Here is a 26,520-nt window from a genome sequence, read left to right as displayed (position 1 = left end):
TCTTGTATTTTATCTGAATTGATAGCATTTGAGAATTAAATAGCACAGAGCTTTATGGAATTCTGTGTTTAAGAGAGATCCAAAATGTGCGAATTAAGATTTGTTTTTCGAGGGAGAAAGCTCTGGTGATTGGGGCCATCTGTGGACTTCATTCTTGAGGAGTGCACATGTCAGTTGCTTTTGAGAGATGTGGGTGATCATTGTACATCTCCTGACTCAGCCTCCATCTGTTTTCCTAGGCTGAATGTGTGAGAACCCACCAATATAGTAATACAAGTTAGCATTGACACTTAGGTCCATGTTCCAGGCGTCTCCCACCATCCTGGGCATTTTACGTATATTAAAACCATTACTCCACTCAGCAGCACTATGATAATTCTATAGCATCACCCTCATTTCACAGAAAACACGTCAGGAGAGAGGACAAGAGATCTGCCTGTGGCAGAGTGGACTTGGCACATGTAACATTGGCTTCTGAACCATGATTTGAGATTTGTTCTTTAATATAAAACCACCATCCATGGGTAACATTACTGATGTCACAGGCAGAGCATCTATGAGGAAATTAAGTACTTTCATGGCTAACATCACCTATGCTAGTAACAGTAGACACAAAAATGATTTTATTAACTATCTTGCAAAAGTGGACACATCACAGTGTTATTTCCTATTCTTTTTTCCTTTTGAAAAAAGGAAATGGATTTATTCCTATTGAAATGGATGTCTGTCTTTAAATACATGGCCTTCCTTATTGCTGTGTTTTCCTTTATGATTAGAAGTGAGTTAGAAGCCGCATTTTCCAGCTTTTAAAGTGACTTCCAGAAACTGTGATACCTTGCACAGCTTGTGTGACCCTAAGTCTGAATAATCTGCTTATGGAGCGTAAGAGTAACTCATCAATGTCTATAATATACAACTCCCCACCCATAATTTTAAGCAGCTGCTCTCTTTGTGGGGCGGTGGTAGTAGCTGCTCACAGAGTCCCCTTAGCAGGGGAGAGCGATAAGTTTAATATAGATGGATAACTTTGGGAGCCTGATCTCATAGTTTTTAGTATCAGATATCAAGGTATGCAGGTCTCTTAATGGGCACTTAGGAGAGCAGTACGGGTGAGGATCTCAGGCATTACAGAGCTGCAAGGCGAGCCCACCCACAGCCGTTCTAAGGGGTAATGCAGATCGGTTCTGTGGTGTGGGGTGAAATTTCCAATGGAGGCTTCTCAGATGCATTAAAAAGTGCCATATCTCAAACAGGGTTACGGGAGTGAAGCTGACACGCTTGGAAAACTATTAGATGATGCTGAGCCTCCTAGAACGAAAGGTTATCTTCCTTTGGAAACCCGAGTTCAAAGCGTTTAGAATTTTAGAGGAATCAGCAGGTTTGTAGGTTTGCAGAGTCTTTGGAAGAGCCTCAGCCTCATTTTCGGCACTCCTCACATCCTGAAAACTTTTCTTCAGTCACGGAGTTCTCTTAACTTCGCCTTGTTGCCCACCCGAGTCCTTCAGCCCATCTCTGCTCCACTCGGAAATCATTTCAAGCAGAGCTACCGCCGTCTGGCTTCCCGTTCTTGTGTCCACTTTACCTTTTAGTTTATGCCTAACATTCTTAGTGTCCTTACCTCCCTCCCTCCTGTGTTCTTCTAAGAAAAGACCGTGTTTAGGAGATTCTTACTACCGCACTTGTATTTAATTCAGTTGCTTACTGTGTTCTCGTCACATGGCCTGCCGGCCGTGTGACCACACACACCTGGTGGCCGCACCCTGACACACCTCATCGTTTATTGTTGTCCAGGTTCTCTTGCCTCTGTCCTAGGAGGTGTATTCTAAGACTTCTGTTGTCCTGCCCAGACTCCACCGTTTCTCTGTTCTCACAGCATTTTGTCTTGATATTCTCTGTAGAGTCTGTTTTCATTTCGCTTTGCCTTATTACTTGCTTAGCCCTTATTAGATACTCAATACGTGTTTGAAGGAGTAAACTGGAATGTTAATTAAAGCTCTTCCAGTTTATTAGGGGGGGGGAGCAGAAGAGCCTAATTTATAATAAAAACATTGGAATTAAAATTAATCAGCAGCATAATCAAATAATGGTAATAACAATTAAGATTATATGCTGTCCCTTAAGTACAAGGTTGGATGTTGCAGTTTGATATTGAAGGATTAACAAGTGATGGGAGGGGAAATTTGTCGATCATTTATTGATAGAAGATAACTTTATTACTAAGATAAAGAAGGTTTATTTGAAGCTATAAGCTCCCTTTGTATATCTTTTTTAAATTTGGGGATACTGTAACAGTACAATGGAAATAATTCCAAGTTTAAGTTGCTGGTTTTTATGTGATCAACAGTATGCCATTTACCTGACTATAATTACTTTGAGCTCAAAGTCTTTCCATGAAGTCCTAAAAGCTAGTGATGATAACTTTCGAGTGCAATTAATGTTATTTAAAGAAATGATTATAGCAGCAGTGACCCTCACAATGTAACAGTGCTATTGAGAGAGGTTCCTGGTTTTTGGAATGTATGTGCCTACTAGCGGTGTCCTGTCTCCACCCCCCCCCACCCCGAGACAGGGTGGTTTCTCTGTGTAGCCCTGGCTACACTATGTAGACCATGCTGATCTCAAAGTCACAGAGATGGTCCTGCCCATGTTTCCAAAGTACTGGGATTAAAGGTGTGCTCACTCCACTATGCCGGCCCTACTAGAGACTTTTAGAATGTAATTAGTGGTTCAGCTTGGAGATACTGGGCAGTGACCATTAGGGTAGCAGAACATATTAAAGGTGACTGAAGTAAGTTGTGCATTTGGCTTCATTCTAGGTGAACACATTTTCATGTGTAGCCCACGTGCTTGAGGTTTTGTTCATTGGTCATGCACATACTCACTGAACTCTTTCATTCATGAGAATAGGCTGGTTTGAAGTTTTAGTTGTGGTGCTTGCTCAGTTCTGCTTCTCAATTTTTCAGAAGCTAGGTCCAAAATACACAAAGGCCCACATTCTTTGTTTCTAGATATTTAAAAGTTATAAATCAAAGAAATGGATTGCAAAGAGCTGAGGAGATGAGAGAAGAAGAGAGGAGGTGAGGGGGGCCTTCCGCTCCCCTGAGGTAACAGAAGTAGATCAGGGATCAGATCGATCAATGTGGGTGTAGACCTCTCAGGCTGCAGAAATGCCATGGCATATTTGGGAAGAGACAACCTGTGGGGTAGCCAGACTCTCTTTCCTCCCCTATCTGGGCTTGTCCCCATCCAATAAGAGCTGTGCTTGCACATAGTGCAGCATTATCTACACTGTGGAATGGCAGTATTTCGGATACTCTCAGCTCTGAAGGTCCTACTACAGGGCTGAGTGCCCTAATGAGGAAGGACTTACAAAAGGGACCTAGCAGGCTGTGAAAGTCAACTCGGGGCTGTTCGACTCTGATTTCTAAGCCATAGGACTTAGTGGGCAGGGCAAACTCTGAGTGGGAAAATTCTTTGCTCTGGGGTACTATTGTAGAAAGGAGTGTGGTCAGCAGAATAATGAGGAGATATTTCTGGAGCCCTGTTCTCTGGCGAGGCACCTTTTACCCAGGTTGAGGGGGATGGGATGGGGTAGGTGGGTAATATTGTGTATGAAAGGAAGTGTCCCTTAAGAGGATTGGATTTCCAGGTTTCCAAGCTATGATCCAGAGTTCAAAATACAAAACTACAAAGCATGATTTGCCAGTGAATAAATACTAGGTTGCTTAATTGCACATAAAAAATAGACAACTGGCCTTTTAACTTTGTTAGATTTTTTTTTTTTTAATTTTAGGACTTAAAAAATAATGGCATTGAATAGGGATTTATACCTTCTTCGTAGAGCTTCTAATCTTTCACTCATTTTAGTTTCTTCCTAACTAATTTAAAATAGCTGTTAGTTCTTATGTGGGTGATAGCATTGTTAGGGCAAAACTGGATAAAAGGAATGGTATTTTTAATGTAGTCTAGTCCTGGTTCAATTTCCTAGCGTATTAAGAGGAAAGAGAAAAGTAAATCAACTTGCAACTCAGTGTCCTCAGATTATTAAATCTAGAGGTAGGAATATAATTTTACATCACAAAAATTCATCCCATGCAACTTTGCATAAAAAAATTATCTTTCTGATTGGTCTCACGTTAATATGCAATTGTAGTTTTTACAATAATTTAGAGGAAGAAAGAACCAATTCAGAGTCAAAGGGAATACTTGATTAGTCTATTGTATAAGAGCAATAAAAGCTAATTTACTGTTATATTACTCAATATTGAAAGCTGCAAGAAACTCTCAGATCTTTATTCATTAATTATGTTATATTGTAGTGGTATTAGTATCAATTATAGATGAGTTTTATGGAAGGCTTTTAAGTTGACATCTCTGAGTTGTATTTTGCCTCACGTAAATATCTTTGACATATTTTCTGCCTGATCACTGAAGGGCAAATGAAGTGTTGAAGGCAGAATGGATGAATCAGTCACTGTAGTTTCTCTCTGAAAACTCTTGTGATAAACTGTCTTTGGAATACAACGATCTCTATTAGTAAGTAGCAAGTTCCAGTTGTTCGAATTACATAGTTGTACTTTTACAAAGGTCTTTCACCTATTGATAAAAAAAAAAAATAGCCCTTCTTACTTTGCCTTTTGTGCTAGATTATGGGAGTTTGTTTTTCTTTTTTAAATTGGTTTTGAAGGCTTTACATTGCCCAGAGTTCCTCAGTTTTGTCCATAGGCAAGTAATTGACCTTTGCTAAAATCCAGGCAAGAGGTATGTGTGATATTTTAAAGATGATAATTCTAATTGAGCCCTTGGGGGAGGTTTAGCAGTCCTTGTTGTGCACATATATGATCATGGTACAGAAGTGCATTTGTTTTTAGATATGTGATTTTAGCCTAATCTTGTGCTGTGTAGGTAGACATAGAATATTAAATCAAACATTAAAATGGGAATTGATAAATAAATATTGTGACCATTAGTTTTTGAAAAGCAGTAACGCCATTAGTTCTTAGGCTGCACTAGTCTCCCGGCCTATGTAACAGAGCACTGCAGACTGATGGCGTCAGCGGATCAGTCTAGAGACTGGAAGTTTTTTGGCCTCTCTCCTTGGTTTTGGCTTTAGTGACCTTCTTCCTCATCTGTGCTGCCAGGTTTCTCCGTATGTGCCTGGGTTCTAATATTGTATGAGATTAAGATCCCCCTTCCTTACATTATTTTACCTTAATTAACTATTTAAAGACCTTGTCTCCAATACAATCATATTCTGAGGCAGGAGGAGTTAGGATTTTGCCTGACACAGAAATGCCTTTTTAAATTTTGTCTTTCCCTCATTTGATTGTACAAATGGGAAAGGTCAATGCCAGGCTGTTGATAGGGAAAAAGAATGCCAACTATTCTATTATTTTTCAGAGTTTCTGTTGTATCTCCCAAGCTTAGTCTTGAGTACTCACATCTTCAAACTCAAGATTGTTGGGATGGACATCCTCACTGAAGGGTAGAGTGTTGGGATGAACATCCTCACCGATGGGTAGAGTGTTGGGATGGACAGCCTCACTGAAGGGTAAATAGCCATTTCTTTGCTCCTCTATGGGAATCTAGATACAGGTCCTGGCCCTGTGCCTGATGCAGCACTTGGAGTTAGTGCCCTGGTGAAACATGATGGAATTCCTTGCACACCACTCTTGCATAAGAGATCTTGGAGTTTTGCTGAAGGCAAAGGCTTTTTAGTCTAACATGGGAAAGTTAAATCATCCAGAAAGTATTCTTTGTTGACAAACCAGCTCAAATGTGCCCTAGATTGAGAAAGTCTTACAAAGAAAATTTGATATTGTATTCTTGTTTGGCTCCTAGTATCATACCTGAATATTGCAGGTGCCCAGCAACTGGGAGAAATTGTCACAGCTACATTACCCTTTTCAGACACATCTGTTTCAGAATACACTGTTAAAGCAAGCATATTATATGCACTTCCCCATCAAGGTTTTTCTTTTTCTTTTTTTTTTTTCCACTGGCAAATGCAATATAGGCTGTTAAGTTAATCATAGTTATAGGCTGTTAAGTTAATCATAGGCAAACGGAAGTGCTGTTTGGACTTACTACCCTGCAGGTCTCTTGAATGTGTGAATTTTGGTAGCAGTTGAACAGTAGGTCAGCTTGGAAGTAGTAGCTCTCCTCCCTTCAAGATGTTTACATGAGAACAAATCATCCTCCACAGGGTCCACTCTGTCTGCCACTAGTCTGTGCAATGGTGGCCATGCAGATTATAACCTTTGCCATTTTAGTCATCTGTCTGGTAGACCTGGGCTTGACTTGTGACTTTTGTTAAGAATGTTTCCTGTACCCCAAGTCTAATGATTTGGGGGAATAATTTCCAAGTTATTTGAGAAGTAGTAGGATAATTTAGGGAACCAAATTCTCTTCCGGAGGGGGCGGGGCATTAACATGTTCATGTTTGTTGTTTATTTAGTGTTATTTTTTTGCTCCCAGACAATTGCATGATGGGAGCAAATGCCTGTTTTTGGCAGAATGCTATGTTCAGAATTTGTATCAGCTCTGTAACCTATCTTATGCTTTGCTGCGAGTGTTAAGGCTTAGTTTGGATTTACCTTGGTTTGTTTTAGTTTTAACTTAGTGGATGGGTGGGGATTTCAGATGTATGATGAGAGGGTACAATTCTGATCCCAAATTATGAGAATACTTGTTAGCACTATTTAGATTTTTAAATCTAGAGTAAAAAAATCCATACCTAGAGACAAGTAATTGAATTAATTGTTAAATATAAGTAATTGCTTTTTTTTAAAGCTTTAGTTCATTGTTTTCATTTCTGTCTGAATTTTTGTGAATGTCTGAATATTTCATCATTTCAGTGACATTAGTTTTTTAGTTCCCTGTCAACCAATAGAGAATTTCATTAATTAAACACACTGTTAGCTTTTAAAATGTGGGCTTTATTTGAATAAAGAGCTAAGGGTATCTATCCAATAGTAATTCGATGGAATGTGACTAAGTTGAAATCAGCCATATCATTTGGACCTTGTGGTGTATTTGTGTCTTGATTTAGGTTGGTTGAAGACTTTCAATGACTACTTTAGAGACAAGACTCAGTATATTTTTAATAACATGGTCCTAAAGCTGAAAGAAGACGCAAGCAGGAAGTTTATATGGTCTGAGATCTCTTACCTTTCAAAATGGTGGGATATCATAGATAATCCGAAGAAGGAAGCTGTTAAAAGGTTTGTCTCAAAACTTTTTTTAATTTAGTAATATTAAAGATCCATGACAAATGTGGAATTTTTAGAAGGTGAACTTTCGGGTTTTTTTTTTTTTTTTTTTAGGTGAACTTTTAGTGTAATAGCTGAAATTCAGAATTGCCCACATCCTGTTTGTGTTGATTTTAGTTTGTCCCTGAGAAGGGGAAGCAAAGCCTTTCTATTGAAATCCTTATGTTCATCCTGTCCTAGCAATGGACTCGCTAGGTAAAGGAGTTGTTATTTTCAGGGCCTTTCAGATGTATCATTGCCCAGTTTTCTAAATATGAATGTGTCAATGTCTCTGCCTCTTGTCAACTATGTGATTTTTAAAAAACGTGACCAACATGTCTCAAAAATAATTTGTTTTCTTTTTTTTTTTTTTTTTTTTTAACCAATAATTTTCTCAGATGAACAAAGGTAGTTTTTGGCTTTGTTTTGGTGGCTTGGCTCATATTCTTTTTTTTTTTTTTAAACTGATTTGTAGGGATGTGTCTTCTGAAGATTTTATTTTCTTATTAGTTCACGATACACACACCAACTTTTTACATAGTCAAATCTTTTCTCTTTTGCTGTTGCGCCTGCTGCCAGAGTTAGGTCTTCCTCAACCCACAGTTAAGGTAAATAGTTCATTTTTTAATCCACTGCGTTAATGTTTTATTTTAACCCTCAGTTTAAAAACTCTTACTTAACGATCGAAAAGTTGGTATTTGGGGAGGCTCTCTGGTCCACGCGCAATTGATTTGAAGAGTTAGACATTGGCAGGGGTTATTTGTTCGCTGTCCCCAGGTAGCTCTTGGTAGCTCGTCAGTCGTGGCTGACACCCCTCTCTGTGGCCTGTGAGGTAGGTTTCCGCTGCCCAGTCCGGGGCACCGGCTCACTCAGGGTCACAGTGCTCTCAGGTCAGGACTGGTGGTCCACCTGCCCAGGCTGGCCACCTGCTGAGTCCTGTGCACACATGCTGCTTCCCTGAGAAGTTTTTTTAAAGCTGTTTTTTAAAATTTATTTTTATTTTATATGCATTGGTGTTTTGCCTACATGTATGTCTGTGTGAGGGTGTCAGATCTGGTAGTTACACACAGTTGTGAACTGCCGTGTGGGTGCTGGGCATTGAACCCGGGTCCTCTGAAAGAGCAGTGAGTGCTCTTAACTGCCGAGTCATCTCTCCAGCCCACTTCTGAGTTTTAATGTGTCCATCTTTTTCTACTGATACGAAGTGTCATCTTTAGTGTACTAAAATATGCACCGGCTTGGGCTTTCTGATCTGTTTCATGGATTTTGATGACGTTTGTCTAAAACTATTGGAATTTTATAATGTTTCAAAAACTGGCAGTTTAAATCTTTTCTTTCTGTATTGAAAAGCCTTTTAATGAGTAACAATTTAATTTTCCCAAAGGGTTTTAGAATTAATTTAAGTTTCTTCCTGCCTCATCAAAAAATATCTTTAGATTTTTAATAGATTGACATGAACATTTAAAGATAATTTGAGGAGAATTGATGGCTATCATATTCATTGGAGAGCATTTTTTTTCTCACTGGTAACAGTCTCATATGGTTGGCTAGGAGAGAGATACAGGCTTTGAGGACAGGAGAATAAATAAACTAGGGAACTACCATGGTCCTAGGAGAAGCCGCTCTTCTCTATAGACAAGTGCTGCCATAGTAACCAGGGTTGACAGGATCCAGTTAACACCAGAGAATCTGCAATCTGCAATTCCAAAGTGTTATATAATGTATCTTGACTTTCTGAGTTGAAATATTAGTAATGCTTTAGATGAACATCATGTTCTCTCTCCTTCACACATGGGGTGTGTGTGTGTGTGTGTGTGTGTGTGTGTGTGTGTGTGTGTGTGTGTGTAGAGAGAGAGAGAGAGAGACAGAGACAGAGACAGAGAGAGAACAGAGATGATAGAGAGACAGAGATACACTGGAACGTAGAAAGGAAAGGAGAGAATTCGAGAACACTAAACAGCATTCTGAATCCATAGATTATCCATAGATCTATCCAACCTTTGGTACCTTTGAAAAAATCTGAGCTCTTATAAAATTACATAGAACTAGTGAGTGCTTTATTGCTAGCTCTTAAGAACTGAGATTTGCCGGGCAGTGATGGCGCACACCTTTAATCCCAGCACTCGGGAGGCAGAGGCAGGCGGATCTCTGTGAGTTCGAGGCCAGCCTGGTCTCCAAAGCGAGTTCCAGGAAAGGCGCAAAGCTACACAGAGAAACCCTGTCTCGAAAAAACAAAAACAAAAACAAAAAAAAAAAAAAAAAAAGAAGAGTTTTGTTTGTTTACATCTTTGCTGGGTTTTATACCCTTGTTGGAGAATATTATTTTAAGGTGTGTTACTTTTGTTTATGTTGCATTTGTTTAGCTCTGTGAAGCTGTGTTACTGTGCCTGTGTAAAACACCTGATGGGCTAATAGAGAACTGGCCAATAGCGAGGCAGGAGAGAGAAATAGGCAGGACTGGCAGGCAGAGAGGATAAATAGAAGGAGAAATCTGGGAAAGAAAGGAGTAGCCAGAGAAGGAGGACTCCAGGGTCCAGCCACCCAGCTACACAGCAAGCCACGGAGTAAGAGTAAGATTTACAGAAATAAGAGAACAGGAAAAGCCAAGAGGCAAAGGTAGACGGGATAATTTAAGTTAAGAAAAGCTGGCAAGAAACAAGCCAAGATAAGGCCGGGTGTTTATAACTAAGAATAAGTCTCTGTGTGTGTTTACTTGGGAGCTGGGTGGAGAGCCCCCAAAAAGCAAAAACCCACCAACAACATACCCTCCTTCTTTTCTGCTCTTTGTCTTTCATGACTCCTTCTCCCTGCTTGCACTAGTGTTAAATGGGCGGTCCGTTTACCCGACAGACAGTACACCTCCCCCGCTTTCCTTTTAGCTTGTTTTAACTAGCCAGGGTTGTCTTTTTTTTTTTTTTTTTTTTTTTTTTCTCCCCCCATTTCTACATGGTATTTCCCTGTACTTAACTGTTGGTTTTTTTTTTTTGTTGTGTGTGTTTATTTTTGTTTTTTGACTTCAGCATACTGGAGAGTATCTTGCAACTTTAAGTGCTATTTTCCAGGTTATGTTTATTTATAGGTAGCTTGAATATCTAGTGGTCTGAGAGTATGGGCTCCACAAGGTTCATTCCTCTGTTCATTCACTTCAGTGTATGGCCAGTGTTGAACCTTACACTGGTGCCTGGAGAGGGGAGTGTTTTAAAGTGCATTTGAATGGGTCAGTGTTTTATAGTTATTGTTTTATCTGTGTACAGTCAGGTTGTCTGCTGTGCCACATACCCATTCCTAAAAATCACCCTTATGCAGAATTGCACAATTCAAGTTCAGGGCTTGTGGAAAAACAGATAAGGGTGAGATGGCTGAGTATTCAACAGTTTCCTTGATGACACATGAGAAGAACCCAGAACAGGAGACCCACAAAGGTACCAGTCCAGTTTGCCTGTCGGGTTCAGGCGGTTCAGAGTTGCATACGTGTTACGGAAAGTCTCTCAGCTTGTTTTGTGTCAGATTTGGAGCGTGGTCCTGGGTGCGGGTGTCAAGCAGAGGACGGAGCTTAGTTACTGTGGAATTGTGGCAAGTGTGTTTTCTGAGATCTGATGTGAAGTTGTGCAGAGGGTACGCATGAGTATGACTTGCATCATGATGAGCTGAGGGAGCTGGTCAATATCCAAATGTGCCGCCCTGCAGGACTGGGTTCAGCCAGGCACAGGCATCTGCCTTCACCTACTGCTTCCCAGGGACTAAATTTTACAGAGGAATAGCAAATCTTTTCACTAACTGAATCAATCATCACTTTGGAACAAAATTTCATTTTTTCTTACATTGATTTTTTTTTTGTTTTTTTGTTCATGTGTTGTGTGCACATCTGGGCATGCAGAGGTCAGAGGACAACCTGTGGGAATTGGTTCTTTCCACCACGGTCCCTGGAGAATGAACTTAGGTCACCAGCCTTGATAGTAAGCACCTTTACACGTTGGACCATCTCTCTGGCCCAAATTCTCATTTCTAAAGCCAGTATTCATAGCAGAACTGACAGTAGTTCTTGCTACTCTTTCCTCGCCAGCTTCCTTTGGGCTCCTTTTTTTGCTTGTCCTTTTGCTCACTCCTCCATCTATCCATCCATCCATCTATCCATCTATTCATCCATCCATCCATACACCATCCATCAGTCCACCCACCCACCCACCCACCCACCCACCCATCCACCCACCCATCCACTCACCCACCCGTCTGTCCGTCTGTCCGTCCATCCACCCACCCATCCAGCTATCTACCCATCCCTCCACCCATCCTTCCACCCATCCTTCCATCTATCCATCCATCCATCCATCCATCCATCCATCCATCCATCCATCCATCTACATCCATTCATCCATCAATCCACCCACCCACCACCCATCCATCCACACCCACCCCCCACCAGGTAGTCCTGAAAGTCAGGTGTAGTGCAGGAATTAAAAAGCTCCGGGCACTCCCAGGCTGTTGATTCCTTTTCATAAGACGCCGTCATCTCTTTGAGCACTGAAGAATTGGTTTTCTTTTAAATGACTAGTGTTGCTGTCACTGCCACTTTGGTGTCCCTTTTACTGTAAGGGCAGCCGGTTTGCAACGGTAGGTGTGGAAGGGCTGAGGACGGTGGCCAGGCTGCCTGGGTTCAAATCCTGACAGTTTCTGTTACTTTTGGGCAAGTTACTTAATTTTTCTGTGCTGCAGTGCATTTGCCAAATGGGGTTAACACCGGGGCCTCTTCTGTTGGATTTTCATGAAGATCCAATTAATATAAATACGATGCTTAACATATTTTATTATTTTTGCAGTGTTGAGAATCAAACCCAGGGCTTCTCACGTGCCCATCAAGTCCTCTGCTAAACACCTATATATATCCCTAGCCTGAGAGACTTCTAAAAATTCCTAGTAAATACTAGTGGTTCTTATTTTTACAACTTTTATTTTCCACTTGGACTATTTTTCTTGGACACTTTATGTAACTGTTCTGAAGTCATCTTGAAAGTATTCATCTTTTAATAGGAAGTTAATTATAAATTTATGTTTCTGTTCTGTCTTTAAAAAGCTTGCTTATATAATGCTTCATTGAGGATTTTCTTTTTTACCCTGTGCACGATGCTTTTTAGTATTTAAAAACATGGACTTCTAAGTTCTCAACAAGTTACCTACCTAGGTGCATGTAACTTTTCATTGTTTTCCATTGGTAGCTCAACTTCTTCAACATGTATACTGCAGTCCTCAGCAGGTGTGTGCTGCAGTCCTCAGCATGTGTGTGCTGCAGCCCTCAGCATGTGTGCGCTGCAGTCCTCAGCAGGTGTGTGCTGCAGCCCTCAGCAGGTGTGTGTGCTGCAGTCCTCAGCATGTGTGTGCTGCAGTCCTCAGCAGGTGTGTGTGCTGCAGTCCTCAGCAGGTGTGTGTGCTGCAGTCCTCAGCAGGTGTGTGTGTTGCACTCCTCAGCAGGTGTGTGTGTTGCACTCCTCAGCAGGTGTGTGTGCTGCAGTCCTCAGCAGGTGTGTGTGCTGCAGCCCTCAGCATGTGTGTCCTGCAGCCCTCAGCAGGTGTGTCCTGCAGTCCTCTGCAGGTGTGTCCTGCAGTCCTTAGCAGGTGTGTGTGCTGCAGTCCTCAGCAGGTGTGTCCTGCAGTCCTCAGCAGGTGTGTCCTGCAGTCCTCAGCAGGTGTGTGTGCTGCAGTCCTCAGCAGGTGTGTGTACTGCAGTCCTCAGCAGGTGTGTGTGCTGCAGCCCTCAGCAGGAGTGTCCTGCAGCCCTCAGCAGGTGTGTCCTGCAGTCCTCAGCAGGTGTGTGTGCGCTGCAGTCCTCAGCAGGTGTGTCCTGCAGCCCTCAGCAGGTGTGTGTGTTGCACTCCTCAGCAGGTGTGTGTGCTGCAGTCCTCAGCAGGTGTGTGCTGCAGTCCTCAGCAGGTGTGTCCTGCAGCCCTCAGTATGTGTGTGTTGCAGTCCTCAGCAGGTGTGTGCTGCAGCCCTCAGAATGTGTGTGCTGCAGCCCTCAGCAGGTGTGTGTGCTGCAGTCCTCAGCATGTGTGTGCTGCAGTCCTCAGCAGGTGTGTGCTGCAGTCCTCAGCTGCATACTGCTGTTGTCCCATTTGTCTTAGAACCCCAATGTCTGGCTCCAGAGTCAGCCTCTTTATATTCATTTCCATGTTCATTTCTTACATTTTGGAGCTCCTTCTCTAGCCCCTCCCCCTCCCCCCAGTTCTCTATTGCGTCCACCTCTCCCTCACTTTGAATGCTTTACTTTAATTATGTGTGATTGTCCATAGGCTAAGTGTGTATGTTCATTCTTGAGTGTAAGCACGTTTATCCATACCTGGAATTGTTGGCAAATTCAGTCGAAAGTGCTTTACAGCTCCTGCTTCCCTGTTCAAATTTTGCCAGTTTCCTTGCTGTATTTATCACATGACTTACTGCATGACTTCAGGAGTTTCTTTTGGGAAATGGTCTCTAAGGCAGAGAAGTCAAATTCTCCACCATTCTGCCCTTCACCAGACAGGTCAGGTAAGATCTGGACTGTACTCAGCATATTAGTTTTCATATTTGACTCCTGAGTGAGCTGAGGGTCGACAAAGGAAGGGGGCAGACACAGCAAAGCCTGTCCTTCCCTGTGCTGTGGTGTGGTCCTGAGGACCATCCTGACCTCATCTTCCTCCAGCCCATCATTGAGCTTGGACGTTTAGCCTTGCCCATTATTGTTTGTACCCAGGAATGTTCCCCAGGAATGAGAAAGCTAGATGGCATCCACCCTTTGCTCCTTTGGTGGGGAAAGGAATCCTGGAAGAGGTTGTGAGTGTCAGGATTCTGGCAGATGGGTCAGAGGAAATGCGAATTGGGTGCTGGCCTGTTTAGAAGACCTAGGGAAGAAATGCCTCTCTGTCGCTTTTCTCTTTTCTTTGGTGAAGCCTCTGGGCCCTGAGCCTGGCCTGCCTTTCTGTGTCTGACATTTGTGTGTGTGTGTATGGATGTCACCTGTAAGCTCGGTAAGAGATGTGGCTGTGTGTCCTCAGTGAGTCAGGCAGAGTCCAGGTACTTTAGGACTGTGCTTGCTGCCCGCTGTGTTTGGTAAAGTGAGGTGCTGCCAGCAGTGAAGCTGGGACCCTCAAACGACAGACCTTTAGGAATTACGATTTCCCCAGTGGGTAGAGAGAGAGGGAAGGCTGAAGTCCTAGGGCTTGAGAGGAACTAGCCTCCAGGGAGAGACTTTGTATAGGCCTGATAGCTTCATAGAAATAAATCAACACACAGTGTTCATCTGTTCTGTGTAAGTATGACCCTAACACTGGGAAGGTAGAGGCTTTCTCTCTCTAGTTCTGGACATAGTGAAAATGAATCGGTTTTCCTTCACTAGTTCCCATTTTCTAATTGTTTTTGAAATACAGAGAAACCAAGGTGGTAGGTTTTTGGATTGCACCTGGTAACAGCAGCATGCATGCGGAGAAAGGTTCAGTAGTCAGCTTTCTTGCAGTCCTTGGCTCTACAGAAGGGGCTGTACCGGAGCCTTTGAGAATCCTTATTCACGGCAGGGGACGCTGTCCAGTTTTCCGTGTAGTCAGCATGGGTTCCGGTTTCCTACGCTCTGGTAAATGCTGCCAACTCCATGGCATTTGCATGGCCCCTTCTTGAGTCTGCCCCGGTGTGTTTTCTTTCGTTTCTTTATTTCTTTGCTGCTTGTTCACTTTTCTTAGGCGGAACCATCCAGAACTGTTACTATCGAGCTATTTTTGATGTGTGCAAAAATGCCAGTGTCATATGATTCAGCTCAGTATTTGAAGCGGAGGATGGTATTTGAGGGTAGGATTCAAATTAGAGCCTAGCTCTCAGTCTGTTCATCTAATGCAAGCTTAAGTTCATCTTATGGAAGCTGCTTCTTTGGAATTGGGGAGTAAAGGACTTGATGGTGCCATTTTGCTAAACAAACAAAAAAATATCATACAGCTGTTTTAGAAAATTGAATTTTGGTTTTATTTAAGTTTGTTGGAATTCTCTTCTGGCTATAAGTACTCACTTGTATTCCCTTATGCCATCTGACGATGGGTCTAGAGCAATGGTTCTCAACCTTCCCAATGCTGCAACCCTTTAATTCAGTTCCTCATGTGACCCCCAACCATAACATTATTTTCATTGCTACTTCATGACTGTAATTTTGCTACTGTTGCAAATTATAATGTAAATACCTATGTTTTCTGATGGTCTTAGGCAACCCTTGTGAAAGGGTCGAGAGCCACAGGTTGAGAACTACTGATCTAGAGCCATAGCATTTATTTTCTTACTTGAACCGGGCCCCAGAGTGCTTATTGTGTAAACAGGCCACATCTGTGCATTTTGTAGCAAATTTAATATATCCTTAGATTTTTGTTCCCATTATTTAAAATGCTTAACTAGTTCTAAGTAGGTACCTGATAAGATTTTTCTGATGGCTGCTGTAATGTTTGTGCAATGACTTTCCCCCCTACTTTATGAAGATGAGCTACAGCTCAAATACCTAACCCTAAATGTAGAGGTTAGCTGCTGCACAAGAGGCCTCTGGATTCCAGCAGAGTCCACCAAAGCCTTCCTGGTCCCCGGAAGAAAACCAAGGGATGCAGGAACTCTACAGAAGCATAGCAGTGCGACCTCGTGAATGATGATAGCAATGACTTGTCACATTCTTTCCTGCACAGTGGTGCAGCATTCAGCTTCATAAACCTTTAAAAAAAAAATGAGAATCAAGTTAACTAAGGAGAGAGCCATGCAAACGACATCGAGCTTTTCTATTGCCTTTTGTAATTCAGAATAATTTAATCAATTATAGCCGCAGTGCCCTCTTTGAACATGTGTCTGGAGGGTTTCAAAGAGAAGGCCTTCCATTAAGTCATCAGCGGATTTTCTGTCCACACTTGTTTTGTTTACCTTTCTGGCGTCACATCTGGCTGTTGTTGGCTGCATTGGTTAAGTACTGCATGAAGTCTGTCATCCATGGAAATGGGAAGCAGCTGGGTAATGTTTGGTCCTGTCGAACGTTGCCCCTTTGTATTTCCTTTGCCTGGTTCAGTTCCTCCCTGGGCTCTGAGACTGTGGGATGGGCTTTATGCTGCACCTGCTCCTGCTGTCCCGACCAGTGTTTAGTGCAAAAACCCACTGGGTGACTGGAACCTGGAACATTGTGTGTTTGCTCATGACCAGCCTCACTGTGGTTTTGTGTGTGTGTGTGTGTGTGTGTGTGTGTGTGTGTGTGTGTGTGTGTGTATGTGTGTGAAATTATATTTCATGTCTGCTGCATATCCTTTGTATAGACTTTGTATAATTTTTAAAATCATATTTGTTGGTTTATTACTTTTCCGAGAAGGCATAGTCTATTCATCTAATATTTTAAACATCCTGTTATATTTCTCCAGCCTTGTACTTGAGTGAACATTGCGTTGAGCTCAGAAATATTTGCCGCTACTTGCTTAAGTACCAAGACTTGGTGGACACACACTTTGAGTTTTCCCAGAAGAATGGACCGTTAATGCTCTTACACCGACTCATTTATTACACATTTATACAGGTCGGGTTTATGGTGTTTAACCACAGGCTGCTGTAAAATTTACAGAGCAGTGTGAAGTTAGTGTGTCTTGTGAAGTTTAAAGTCAGTTGCAGATTTGGATTGTGTGTAGAGATGGGAGCCCGGCATGCCAACAGGAAGCAGCTGGCTTCCTGGGTTCTTCCTCCGCTCATTTCCTCACCACCACCTTCATCACCTCTCTTTATTTGGGATGTCCACTCACTCTTGTGTGTGTGTGTGTGTGTGTGTGTGTGTGTGTGTGTGTGTGTTTTGTTTTGTTTTGTTTTGAGACAGGGTCTCTCTATGTAGCCCTGGCTGTCCTGGAACTCGCTGTGAGACCAGGCTGGCCTTGAGCTCATAGAGATCTGCCCACCTCTGCCTCTAGGGTGTTGTTACCCAGCATTTGAAGTACTTCTGGGTCTAAAGTCCAACCTTGACTTCCTTCATCTTCCCTGGCTAATGATCTGGTAGGATCCAAAACCTATTGAATGTGTGCTATGTGCCAGGCATGTTAAAGCCTCGGAGCCCTCTAACTTGCCCTGGTGAGGCTCTTTGTTATCCTACCTACTAGGCGTGGAGAAAGTACCAGAGTGCCGCTGTTGGCCTCAGACTCAGTGCTCTTGACCTTTGTGGCTCTTTGTTTTTCAACCCGCCTTTGGGCCGTGGCCAGTTAGGTCGAAATCCTTGTCGGTTCTGCCTCGTCAGCATCCTTGGTCTGGGACGTCCCATCCCATCCCCAGTGGCTTCCTGTTGCCAGCCCCGCCACTTCTGAATACCTCTGTGTCACCAACAGTTTTCTCGCCATGCTACTTGCATGCTCTAAGGTGCTCCAGTGACACTCAAGGTCAGAAGGTTCATTCTGTCTTTGACATTGAGTTCCTGGGCAGCCTTCTCCCAGGTGTCTGCCTTTGTCCCTGATTGATCGCCTCCTAGCTGAAGTTCTGCCCTAAGGCATGCCTCAGTAACTCTGAGGCTGGCATGGCCCCAGACTCCGGGCACAAAGAGCCACTGACGTCCTCATACACACATTGTTGTTTTATGTGTTGGGTAATTTCATACCTAATCTCTCCCGTGCCTCAGGTAAAGTATTACCTCCTCTCAGAAGTCTTTCCCCTATTTACTGTGTTATTCATCCAACAAATGTTTACTGTGCTGAGAGAGCCAAGGTAAGCCTTCAGCAAACAGGCAAGGCACAATGAAACAAACACACTATTGTAAGAAACTGTTGTTTCCGGTAGAGTTTGGAAGCATATGGTATTCGGGATGAAATCCAAAGGGTGACTAAAACTGGCCAGTCAAGAAGAGAGTGTGAGAGGATGGGGAAGGAGTTCTAGGTTCTGAGGAGAACACTCTGACTAAAGGCCAAGGATTAGCACGAATACAGCACCTCAAACACCTGGAGATTGGTCACGGGGAGGAGATTGTAGAGGTGGCCGGAAGTGACTGTTCTAGGCTATTACACTGTAAGAGGTGGATGGCTGCAGAGGTCAGGGAGAATGTGCACAGCTGGAGTATTCAGTGGCTTGCTGGTAGGAACTTAAAGTGAGTGACTTCTGAAGAGTTTTCCAAATGAACATATATGCTGTGTGTGAGGAGCGGATCTAGAAATTGACCTGAGAGAAATGAAATCATGCTCACAAAAAGATTTGTGCTTACAGTTTCATAGCAGACCAGAAATAGTTCAAATGTCTGTCAACAAGATGGTGGATTAAAAAAAAAAAATAGACGACTACTTGGCAAAGATGAATTAATGAAGTACACATTTTTATTTTGTTTTATTTTATTTTTTTTGAGACAGGGCTTCTCTGTATAGTCCTGACTGTTCTGGAACTTGCTTTGTAGACCAGGCTGGCCTCGAACTCATGAGATCCTCCTGTCTCTGCTCCCAGTGCTGGGATCAAAGGAGTGCGCCACTATGCCCAGCCTTGAAATGCATATTTTGAAGAACTTTTAGAAAGTCTTTTATGAAAGGGACTTAGCCACTGTCAACTGGTGACCCCTTAGTTTATTTCTTGTCTCTTGCTAATGCAGAGCATATCTTTTATCTTAGTGTTAATACTTTCTGACTTTTCTGAGTGGCTCTGGGTACATATGCAGGCTACGGCTGGATAAGTCCTGGCGTTACCATGTGTGAATACCTGTTTGCACACACCCGCGGCTTCATTGAATGTTGTGCAACCTTCTGAGCTTTATAACCTGATAAGTGAGACGTGGCAAGCCATTTTCCCTTCAGCTTGTATGTCCTTCTGAATGAGGTCACATTTCTTTTTCTTTTGTAGAGATCAGCTATTTCTGAAATCTCTGACACTGGTTCTTTTTTTCCCTCAAGTGTTATGGGTGCCCCTTTCTTACATTTTTATACTGATAGGAACTCCTAAGAGATAAATGTTCAACAGATGGACTTCCTGCCCTCCTGCAGCTTGTGCTCTTTTGGGGAAGACAGTAAACATGCAGATGTATGATTAGTTTAAGTTATAAATGTTAGGAAAGACAGTTTGAGGAAGTTTGTTTTTGAGAAGCTTTTTTTTTTTTAATTTTTGAGAGTTTGTTGAAGTTTGGGTGGGATGTGATGGCTAATAGTGACTTCATAAGACCTAGTTAGACCAGTGGTAGGAGAGAAGATGTTTTAGGCTGATACAACATGGATGACAAGCTGGGGGAGGGAATAAACTGATATGAGATAAGGAATAATGAAGATGACTAATTTTTTCTGTTATATCTGTCTCTGAAGTCTGGCATCCAGAACATTAGAAAATCCAAGGATCTGGGCTGGAGTGATGGCTCAGTGGTTAAGAGCACTGACTGCTCTTCCAGAGGTCCTGAGTTCAATTCCCAGCACCCACATGGTGGCTCACAACCACTTGTAATGGGATCCAGTGCTCTCTTCTGGCCTGCAGGGACACATGCAGGCAGAATACTGTATACATAATAAATAAATACATCTTTAAAAAAAAAAAAGAAAAAGAAAATCCAAGGATCCAGGGTTATCAGATGGGGGTTTAAAACAAGTCTTCCTCATGCTCCCACTGGATATTGCACACAGAACGAGTCTGCATCAGTTGATCTGATTAGCAAATGTCTTCAGGGCATCGAGTGATTCTTTGGGAGACACCATCTTTTTTTACTTTTCCATGTAACTAATTTTGTATTTAAGAATGAAACCTAGTATGTCATCTTACATTATTTCATATTTCCCCCAATGCATAATTACAAATTCATCTCATTTTCTCATGTGAAATTAATTTGTGATTCTTTGAAGCTTGCTAAATGATGCATTGTTTGCTACTAAGTTGTCTGTAACAATTTCCCCATTAGGGAGAAAAGCTCTTTGAGTGTATCCTTCTGTGTGTGACCAAATTGCAAATGTCTGTCTGAGGAGTCTACATGGAGGAAGACATGACACTCACTAAAAATGATTTACAGCTTCTTGAGCATTGCAGTAAATTCTTAAGTGTAAAATCTGTGTCTTGGGCAAAATGAGCGGTGACAGACGCGCTCAGCTTATTTTTGATCAGTAATTTCTTTAAGTGTTTCATATGAAATCCCCTAGCATTGAAGTAGAAACTGTAGAGCTATGGCTAATGTCTTCTACCAGGCAGCTAGACACTTGTGAAAAGCAGTGTGAGCCTTGGTGATTTTGAAAGTAGGGGCTAGCTGCTGGGCTTTTGAATTTGCTAGACGTGTATTCTCCCCTTATGTATGTATGTATGTCTCATGTTTATTAGTTACGATGATGACATGTTCATTGGAAAGTCTGACAGGAAGCAGAGAGCCTTTCAGTGGAGACTAAGTGGAGACTTCATGTGGCAGACACACGTTGTCTGTTTGTTTGCCTCTGCTTTGTACAGAAATGCTTCACGGATGCCGCTGAACACTGAGTACATAGAAATGTCTGTATTTTTTTAGTAAATGTTTCTGTAGATAGAGGTAGTTTCCATTGTTTTCCTTTTTAATATTAAAGTCTAGAAAGTACAGTTACAGTCTGTCTCATTAACCTCCATGTGACTACACACAGTAGGGATTTTAAGTGTGATACTTTTGTAGACTCACTGTCTTGTTGTACTTTTGTTCTTGTTGATAACAGTAAATGGGTGAATGAATGGCGGCATGGCAGGTTATTTTGTCTACTTCAGTAAGTATGTATGTCAGACCAACCTTCCTGACTGTGAGAAACTTGACTTTATAATCTGGTTCTTCCTATTCTTGTGGATGGTTCAAAGGATCACAAAGTAGGAAAACAGATGCTGCCAATGAATAGGTGAATGCACTAACCTGATTATTCCTGTCCCTGGCACTGCACTTAGGCCGTGGCTGCATATTTAAGATTCATACTGTTTTTTTCTACTTAGTGTTTTGTCTTGTCTGAATAAACTGTGCTAAGATAAACTAAAACTGTTCTTCCTCTGGCCTGCTCTTATTCTGGTTTTGGCCTGCTTAGGCAGGTTTTCTTAAAGGCCTGCATGAGCACACTGTTTTATAGGAAGTTCCTGGTTTCTGGGGCATGGTCTTAGCTTTCTCCTGTGATCTTTTTCCAATCACTTGGATGCCTATATTAATGCCAGTATTTGAACAACCCACTTCTCAGCTTTATCGTCTGACCCACTTTGTGTCTATTCTGTCATAGTTACAGTGACTTTAATGCTTTTTACAAACTATAGGCAGGTTTTGCTTCTTGACTTGTATCTAGATCTAGATGTTTTTCACAGATTTATCTTTAACATTTCTTGTCACTTCGGTTTCTTCTACATCTTCCCTCCTGACCTTTGCCTCTCCATTTGATTTTCTTTTTAAAGACTTCCTGTCCATCCTTATTTCCTTTCAGTCTGTGAAGCTGCTTTTTATCCAGGAGACCTTCCCTGCCCTGACTCGCCATTGCAGTCCGCCACCATTGGAAACACTGCTGTCATGGACTGGCCCAGACTGAATTATGTTCATACGTGACTTCTCCCTCCTCACTCCTAATGTTTATTAGCATCACTCTATTAAACACCTGCACCTGGGACCTCTGAGTCATCTTTGCAGTATTATCAGTATTCGTTTCTTTTTCTTTCGTCCAATCATATCCCGATTTCTCACAGATACGTTTTTATGAACCTTATTTCCTCCTCTTCATATTTTCTACCAATGTCTACATTATTGAAGCTCTCCATTAAAACCGACTTTTTCCTTATTGATTTATTTTGTATGTGAGCCTGACCTAATTTAAACTACTTGCTGATTACTAATATTAAATGGATAGTCTCATGAACTGTTTCCTCATAGGCAGGCTTCTCAGTGTTGAGCATGTAACTGCACATGCTGATCCCTGTTGATGCTTGCATTCTATTGGAGGTGGGAGGGAGGGGCAGATGGCAAACATAAAAAAAAAGTAGTTTTGGTCTGTGATAAAGGCTATGTTGTCATATAGTGAGGAGGTAGAGGGGGGTGCTAATTGCTTAGGGGCTCCTGGACACTTCTGGGTATGTTATATTTGGGTTGAGACACCGAGGTGTAGCTAGAACCATCTAGATCGATGAAGAGAAGCAGTATGAAATGACTTGATAATGTTTTAGTAGGAAAGAGGCTGTCTTTATAGTAACCATTGTGTACAGATAAGAACTCAGAGTACTATCAGCACCCAAGGCTTCCCAAGGAGGTGGTGTGTTACTAACAAATGCAGCTGGAGAAATCACCCTGCTGTGCATAATGTACAAGGCTTTCCTTGCTTGACTGTCCCTGGAGACCATTCAGGCCTGTAGGATAGGACTTCTTTTTTTCGCAAAATAAAACTGCTATAAATTGAAGAGGAAAAGCTCCATCTTTGCAATAATTTTTTTCTTTCGTTTCATTTTAGTTCTTACTAACTTGAAGTTTCTGTCTAATCAAGCCCAGAAAATAATTTGTTTCTAAGCAATTATTTCTGAAAATTTCCAAAATATGTGTTTATTAGGATAGTGAAATAATGAAATTGAATGCATGTCCACATTTGATGGGCAGGGATTAAACTCCAGTCCATGCTTACATCTTAGGTTACCACCCTCGGGCTTTGAGGTCCAGTGGTCCGATCCACACAGCCTCTGGAGTGAGGCAAAGTTAGACATAAGGGGTAATACAAAAGCATTACCTGAGTAAAAGCCCATTGCCCACAAGACAGAGGGTACAGCAGTCTTGAACTTAATTGTGTTCTTAAATAAATGCATCTTTTAGAAATTCCAGCTTTTTTTGGTCATGGCTTGATGAATACTTATAAAAGCTTCCTGGCTTTCTGAACTTTCATACCTCTCAAATGGACAGTCTGTGATGTTGAAGAAACAGAGGAAAAGACAGCGATGTTAATAATGAACAGTTAGCAATCATCATCTTGCATGGCATTATTGCAGAGGAATACTCAACAAACACATGGCGGTAGTGGTCTAGCTTCTAGCCAGTCCCACAAAGAGCTCAAACTGAAGCTCAGTGCTTAATTACTGCATTTGCTGAGGAGTGCGCTTAATTAACTTAGCAGAGTCCTGTGAACAGAGGTAAATGCCACTTTCTGATACTGGTATTGAAGCAGACACTGTCCTTGAAGTGACAGCTCTCCAGGAAACACTAGGCATATGGCCTGAGTAGGACACTTTGTTCACCATAGCTCCTGACATCAGGAGCCTTTCGATTATACCTTCGTGGAAAACATGTGTGGGAAAATAAGGGTCACCCAAGATCCTTTACCATGGGTGCTTCATCCCTGGGGGACCGAGTGGAAGTTCAATTACCTGTTTAAAAAGAAATGCCCCCCCCACCCCCCGCAATTAAGTACGGGCCGTTTGTAAAGATTGATCTTAGATGTTTATGGATTTCAGTTTCTCCTCAGAACTTTGTTGCCGTTGTTACCTTAACCTCTCTTTATTTTCCCTCTAGTTTACTGCAGAGTGGTCAGCTCGAGATTGTGACAGGTGGCTGGGTTATGCCTGATGAAGCCACAGCACATTATTTTGCCTTAATTGACCAACTGATTGAAGGGCATCAATGGCTGGAAAGAAATCTAGGTATGTGTTCATGTCTTTTTTTTTTTCCTCCTTCAGTGGGGCTGGTTTTGGGAAGTTACACTTAGGGAATCTGAGCTAATAGTCCTGGTAATTGTTGAATAATTTATTCTTTACTAATTGTATTTATTAGGTTATTATCTCAATTTCATAGACATGATAATTCCATTTAAGGTCATTGATCTTGTTTCATATCTTATTTATTGACTTGTTTCATTTGTTTAGAAGTTTATTATTTTAATTATATATTAGTTAAAACTCGATCATAAGAGGCAAAACCTAATAGCTTGATCCAGAATGAGTGTGGGAGAGAAGAAAAGGAAAAGGCATCTGCTCTGTCATGGAGGATTCTGGAGCTAGAGGTGTCCTGGTAGCTCCAGGCATGGTTCCATCCAGGGGACGTGGCTTACACTATTGAGACTGTTTCCTTGGCTCATCTTGTTTGTGTTTTTGTCTTTACCCTGGATTCTCTGAGCGATGTGTAAGAAAGATGGCCCTAGGCAGCAGAAATACTCCCCTACCACCCAGTTCAGCAAACAGCATAAGGTATTTTTCTTACTATTTTATCTCATTGATCTGATGAGTCAGGTGCTTATCACTGACTTGAGACAAGACTTGTTTTGATGGCCATGGTCTCCAGGGAGGTGGACCTGTAGGTGGCAGTCAGTTACACCTGAACTGTGGTTCAGGTCTTTTGTGTGACTGAACCCATGGGGAAGGTCCATCTGAGAGAAGACTCTCCAGAGAGAAGTGGGGAGGAGGCCATTGGGCCGACAGCATCAGAAGTTCTCCACAACTCACCAAAACCTAGAACGAATTGACATCTTCTTCTGCCTGATATGTGCATTTTGTAGCATGGCATGAAGCTCGTTTCAAATATTTCATATCTCAATATAACTTTCATAGTTTTCTTTGTGATAAGCATTCATGATTTTTTTTTTAAGATTTATTTATTTATTATGTATACAATGTTCTGTCTGCATGTATCCCTGCAGGCCAGAAGAGGGCACCAGATCTCATTGCAGATGGTTGTGAGCCACCATGTGGGTGCTGGGAATTGAACTTGGGACCTCTGGAAGAGCAGCCAGTGCTCTTAACCTCTGAGCCATCTCTCCAGCCAGCATTCATGATTTTTATTGAAGTTATTTCTAGATAATTTATTATTTAATTTTTTTTCTGTTAGGGATAAAAATTCCTCACTATTATAATTATTTATTTCCTATTTATTCTAGCAGTTTTAAATCTACTGCAAAGAAATCCTAGAAAACTTCCACACATACTAGTTACTAGCATTTCAAAAATTTTTTTTTCTCTTCCCATACCATTGTTGTGGTGGTAATTGTGTTTTGAAGCTTGGAGAATACATTGCAAATACTTCATCTGTGGAGAAACACTTTGCTCTAGCTAGGCTGAGATTCTAACCTCAAAGGCCTGGCATGTGGGTCTGCCCTTGGCTGTTGCTGGGCACTTGGAGTTTTTAAATGAAAATGACTTACTGCCATTTAAAGTCTCTTGTGTGTTTATGTTTGCTTCCTTCAGGAACCTGACACCTTTGTGTGTGTGTGTGTGTGTGTGTGTGTGTGTGTGTGTGTGTGTGTGTGCGCGCGCGCGCGCTTGTGTGAGTTGAGCACCCAGTGGAAATCCTGGCACTGAATGTGCAATGAATTTCTCAGTCAATGGCATGTCACATGTGCTATTGAAATTTGGTGCTAGAAGAACTATGTGTGTATGCAGAGCAGACTCTTTGGAGCACGTCAGGTTTCCTCCTCTGGACTTGGTTCCATGCATCTTTTATCTTTGATGCTTTTACTGTGTCCTAAGTCACAGCTGTGCGACAATATTCTGAGACTCAAGTTTTAACAAGTCAGCAAACCTGGGTGATTGTGTGGGGATGGGGGGAAGCTTACAGACCTATACACGATGGCCCCCGTCCTTAAATACTGAAATTCACCGTAAGCCAAGAGAGTCACTGTATATAAACCTCAAGTCTTAGTTAGGGTTTCTATTGCTGTGAAGAGAAACCATCACCACAGCAACTCTTATAAAAGAAAGCATTTAATTGGGGTGGCTTACATTTTAAGAGGTTTAGTCCATTTTCATCATGGCAGGGAATGTGGTGCTGGAAAAGTAGCTGAGTGTCCTACATCTTGACTTGCAGGCAACAGGAAGTGAATTGAGATACTGGGTATGATTTGAGCATATATGAGACTTCAAAGCCAGCCTTCACAGTGACATACTTCCTTCAACAAGGCCACTCCCACCCAACAAAGCCATACCTCCTAATAGTACACCCTCTCCAACAAAGTCACACCTCCCAATAGCATCACTTCCTTTGGGGGACATTTTCTTTTAAACCACCATACCTTACTTGTGGATTTTTCTTAATGTTCAACTTCTGTTGAAATATAACTTACATGCAGTAAAATGTATAAATCTTAAACATAGAGGTTGGTGAGTTTTGGCAGCTATACATATATATTCATTCAATGCATTACCTGCGAGTGCCCTCTCTTCCTCTTATCTCTCTCCTTCCAGCCAAATGCTCCATGACTCCTGTTTCTGCAGATGTATTTGCTTTTGAAGAGCTCACATATGGATTCTCAGCATACTCCTTTGCATCTAGTTTTTTGGCTCAGTATAATTTTCTCTTACAACGTGATTGTGACAGATTTAGATATAATAAAGTGCTCTTGTTTAAAGTCTACAGTTGGGTGGTACGTTATGC

General features: G+C 41.9%; 1 protein-coding gene across 1 annotated transcript in view; it reads left to right on the top strand.

The window, feature by feature from the left end:
- Man2a1 (mannosidase alpha class 2A member 1) overlaps positions 1-26,520 on the top strand; it is a 175,639-nt gene that overhangs the window by 34,890 nt on the left and 114,229 nt on the right. The window contains exons 4-5 of the mRNA XM_052750223.1: positions 7,052-7,223; positions 23,671-23,798. Coding sequence (XP_052606183.1) covers positions 7,052-7,223; positions 23,671-23,798 — 300 coding nt within the window. The remainder of the gene's footprint in view (positions 1-7,051; positions 7,224-23,670; positions 23,799-26,520) is intronic.

The sequence above is a fragment of the Peromyscus californicus genome, unplaced genomic scaffold (assembly GCF_007827085.1).
Source record: "Peromyscus californicus insignis strain IS unplaced genomic scaffold, ASM782708v3 Scaffold_21__1_contigs__length_65335640, whole genome shotgun sequence".
NCBI lineage: Eukaryota > Metazoa > Chordata > Mammalia > Rodentia > Cricetidae > Peromyscus > Peromyscus californicus.
This window is presented reverse-complemented; position numbering and strand designations above follow the sequence as displayed.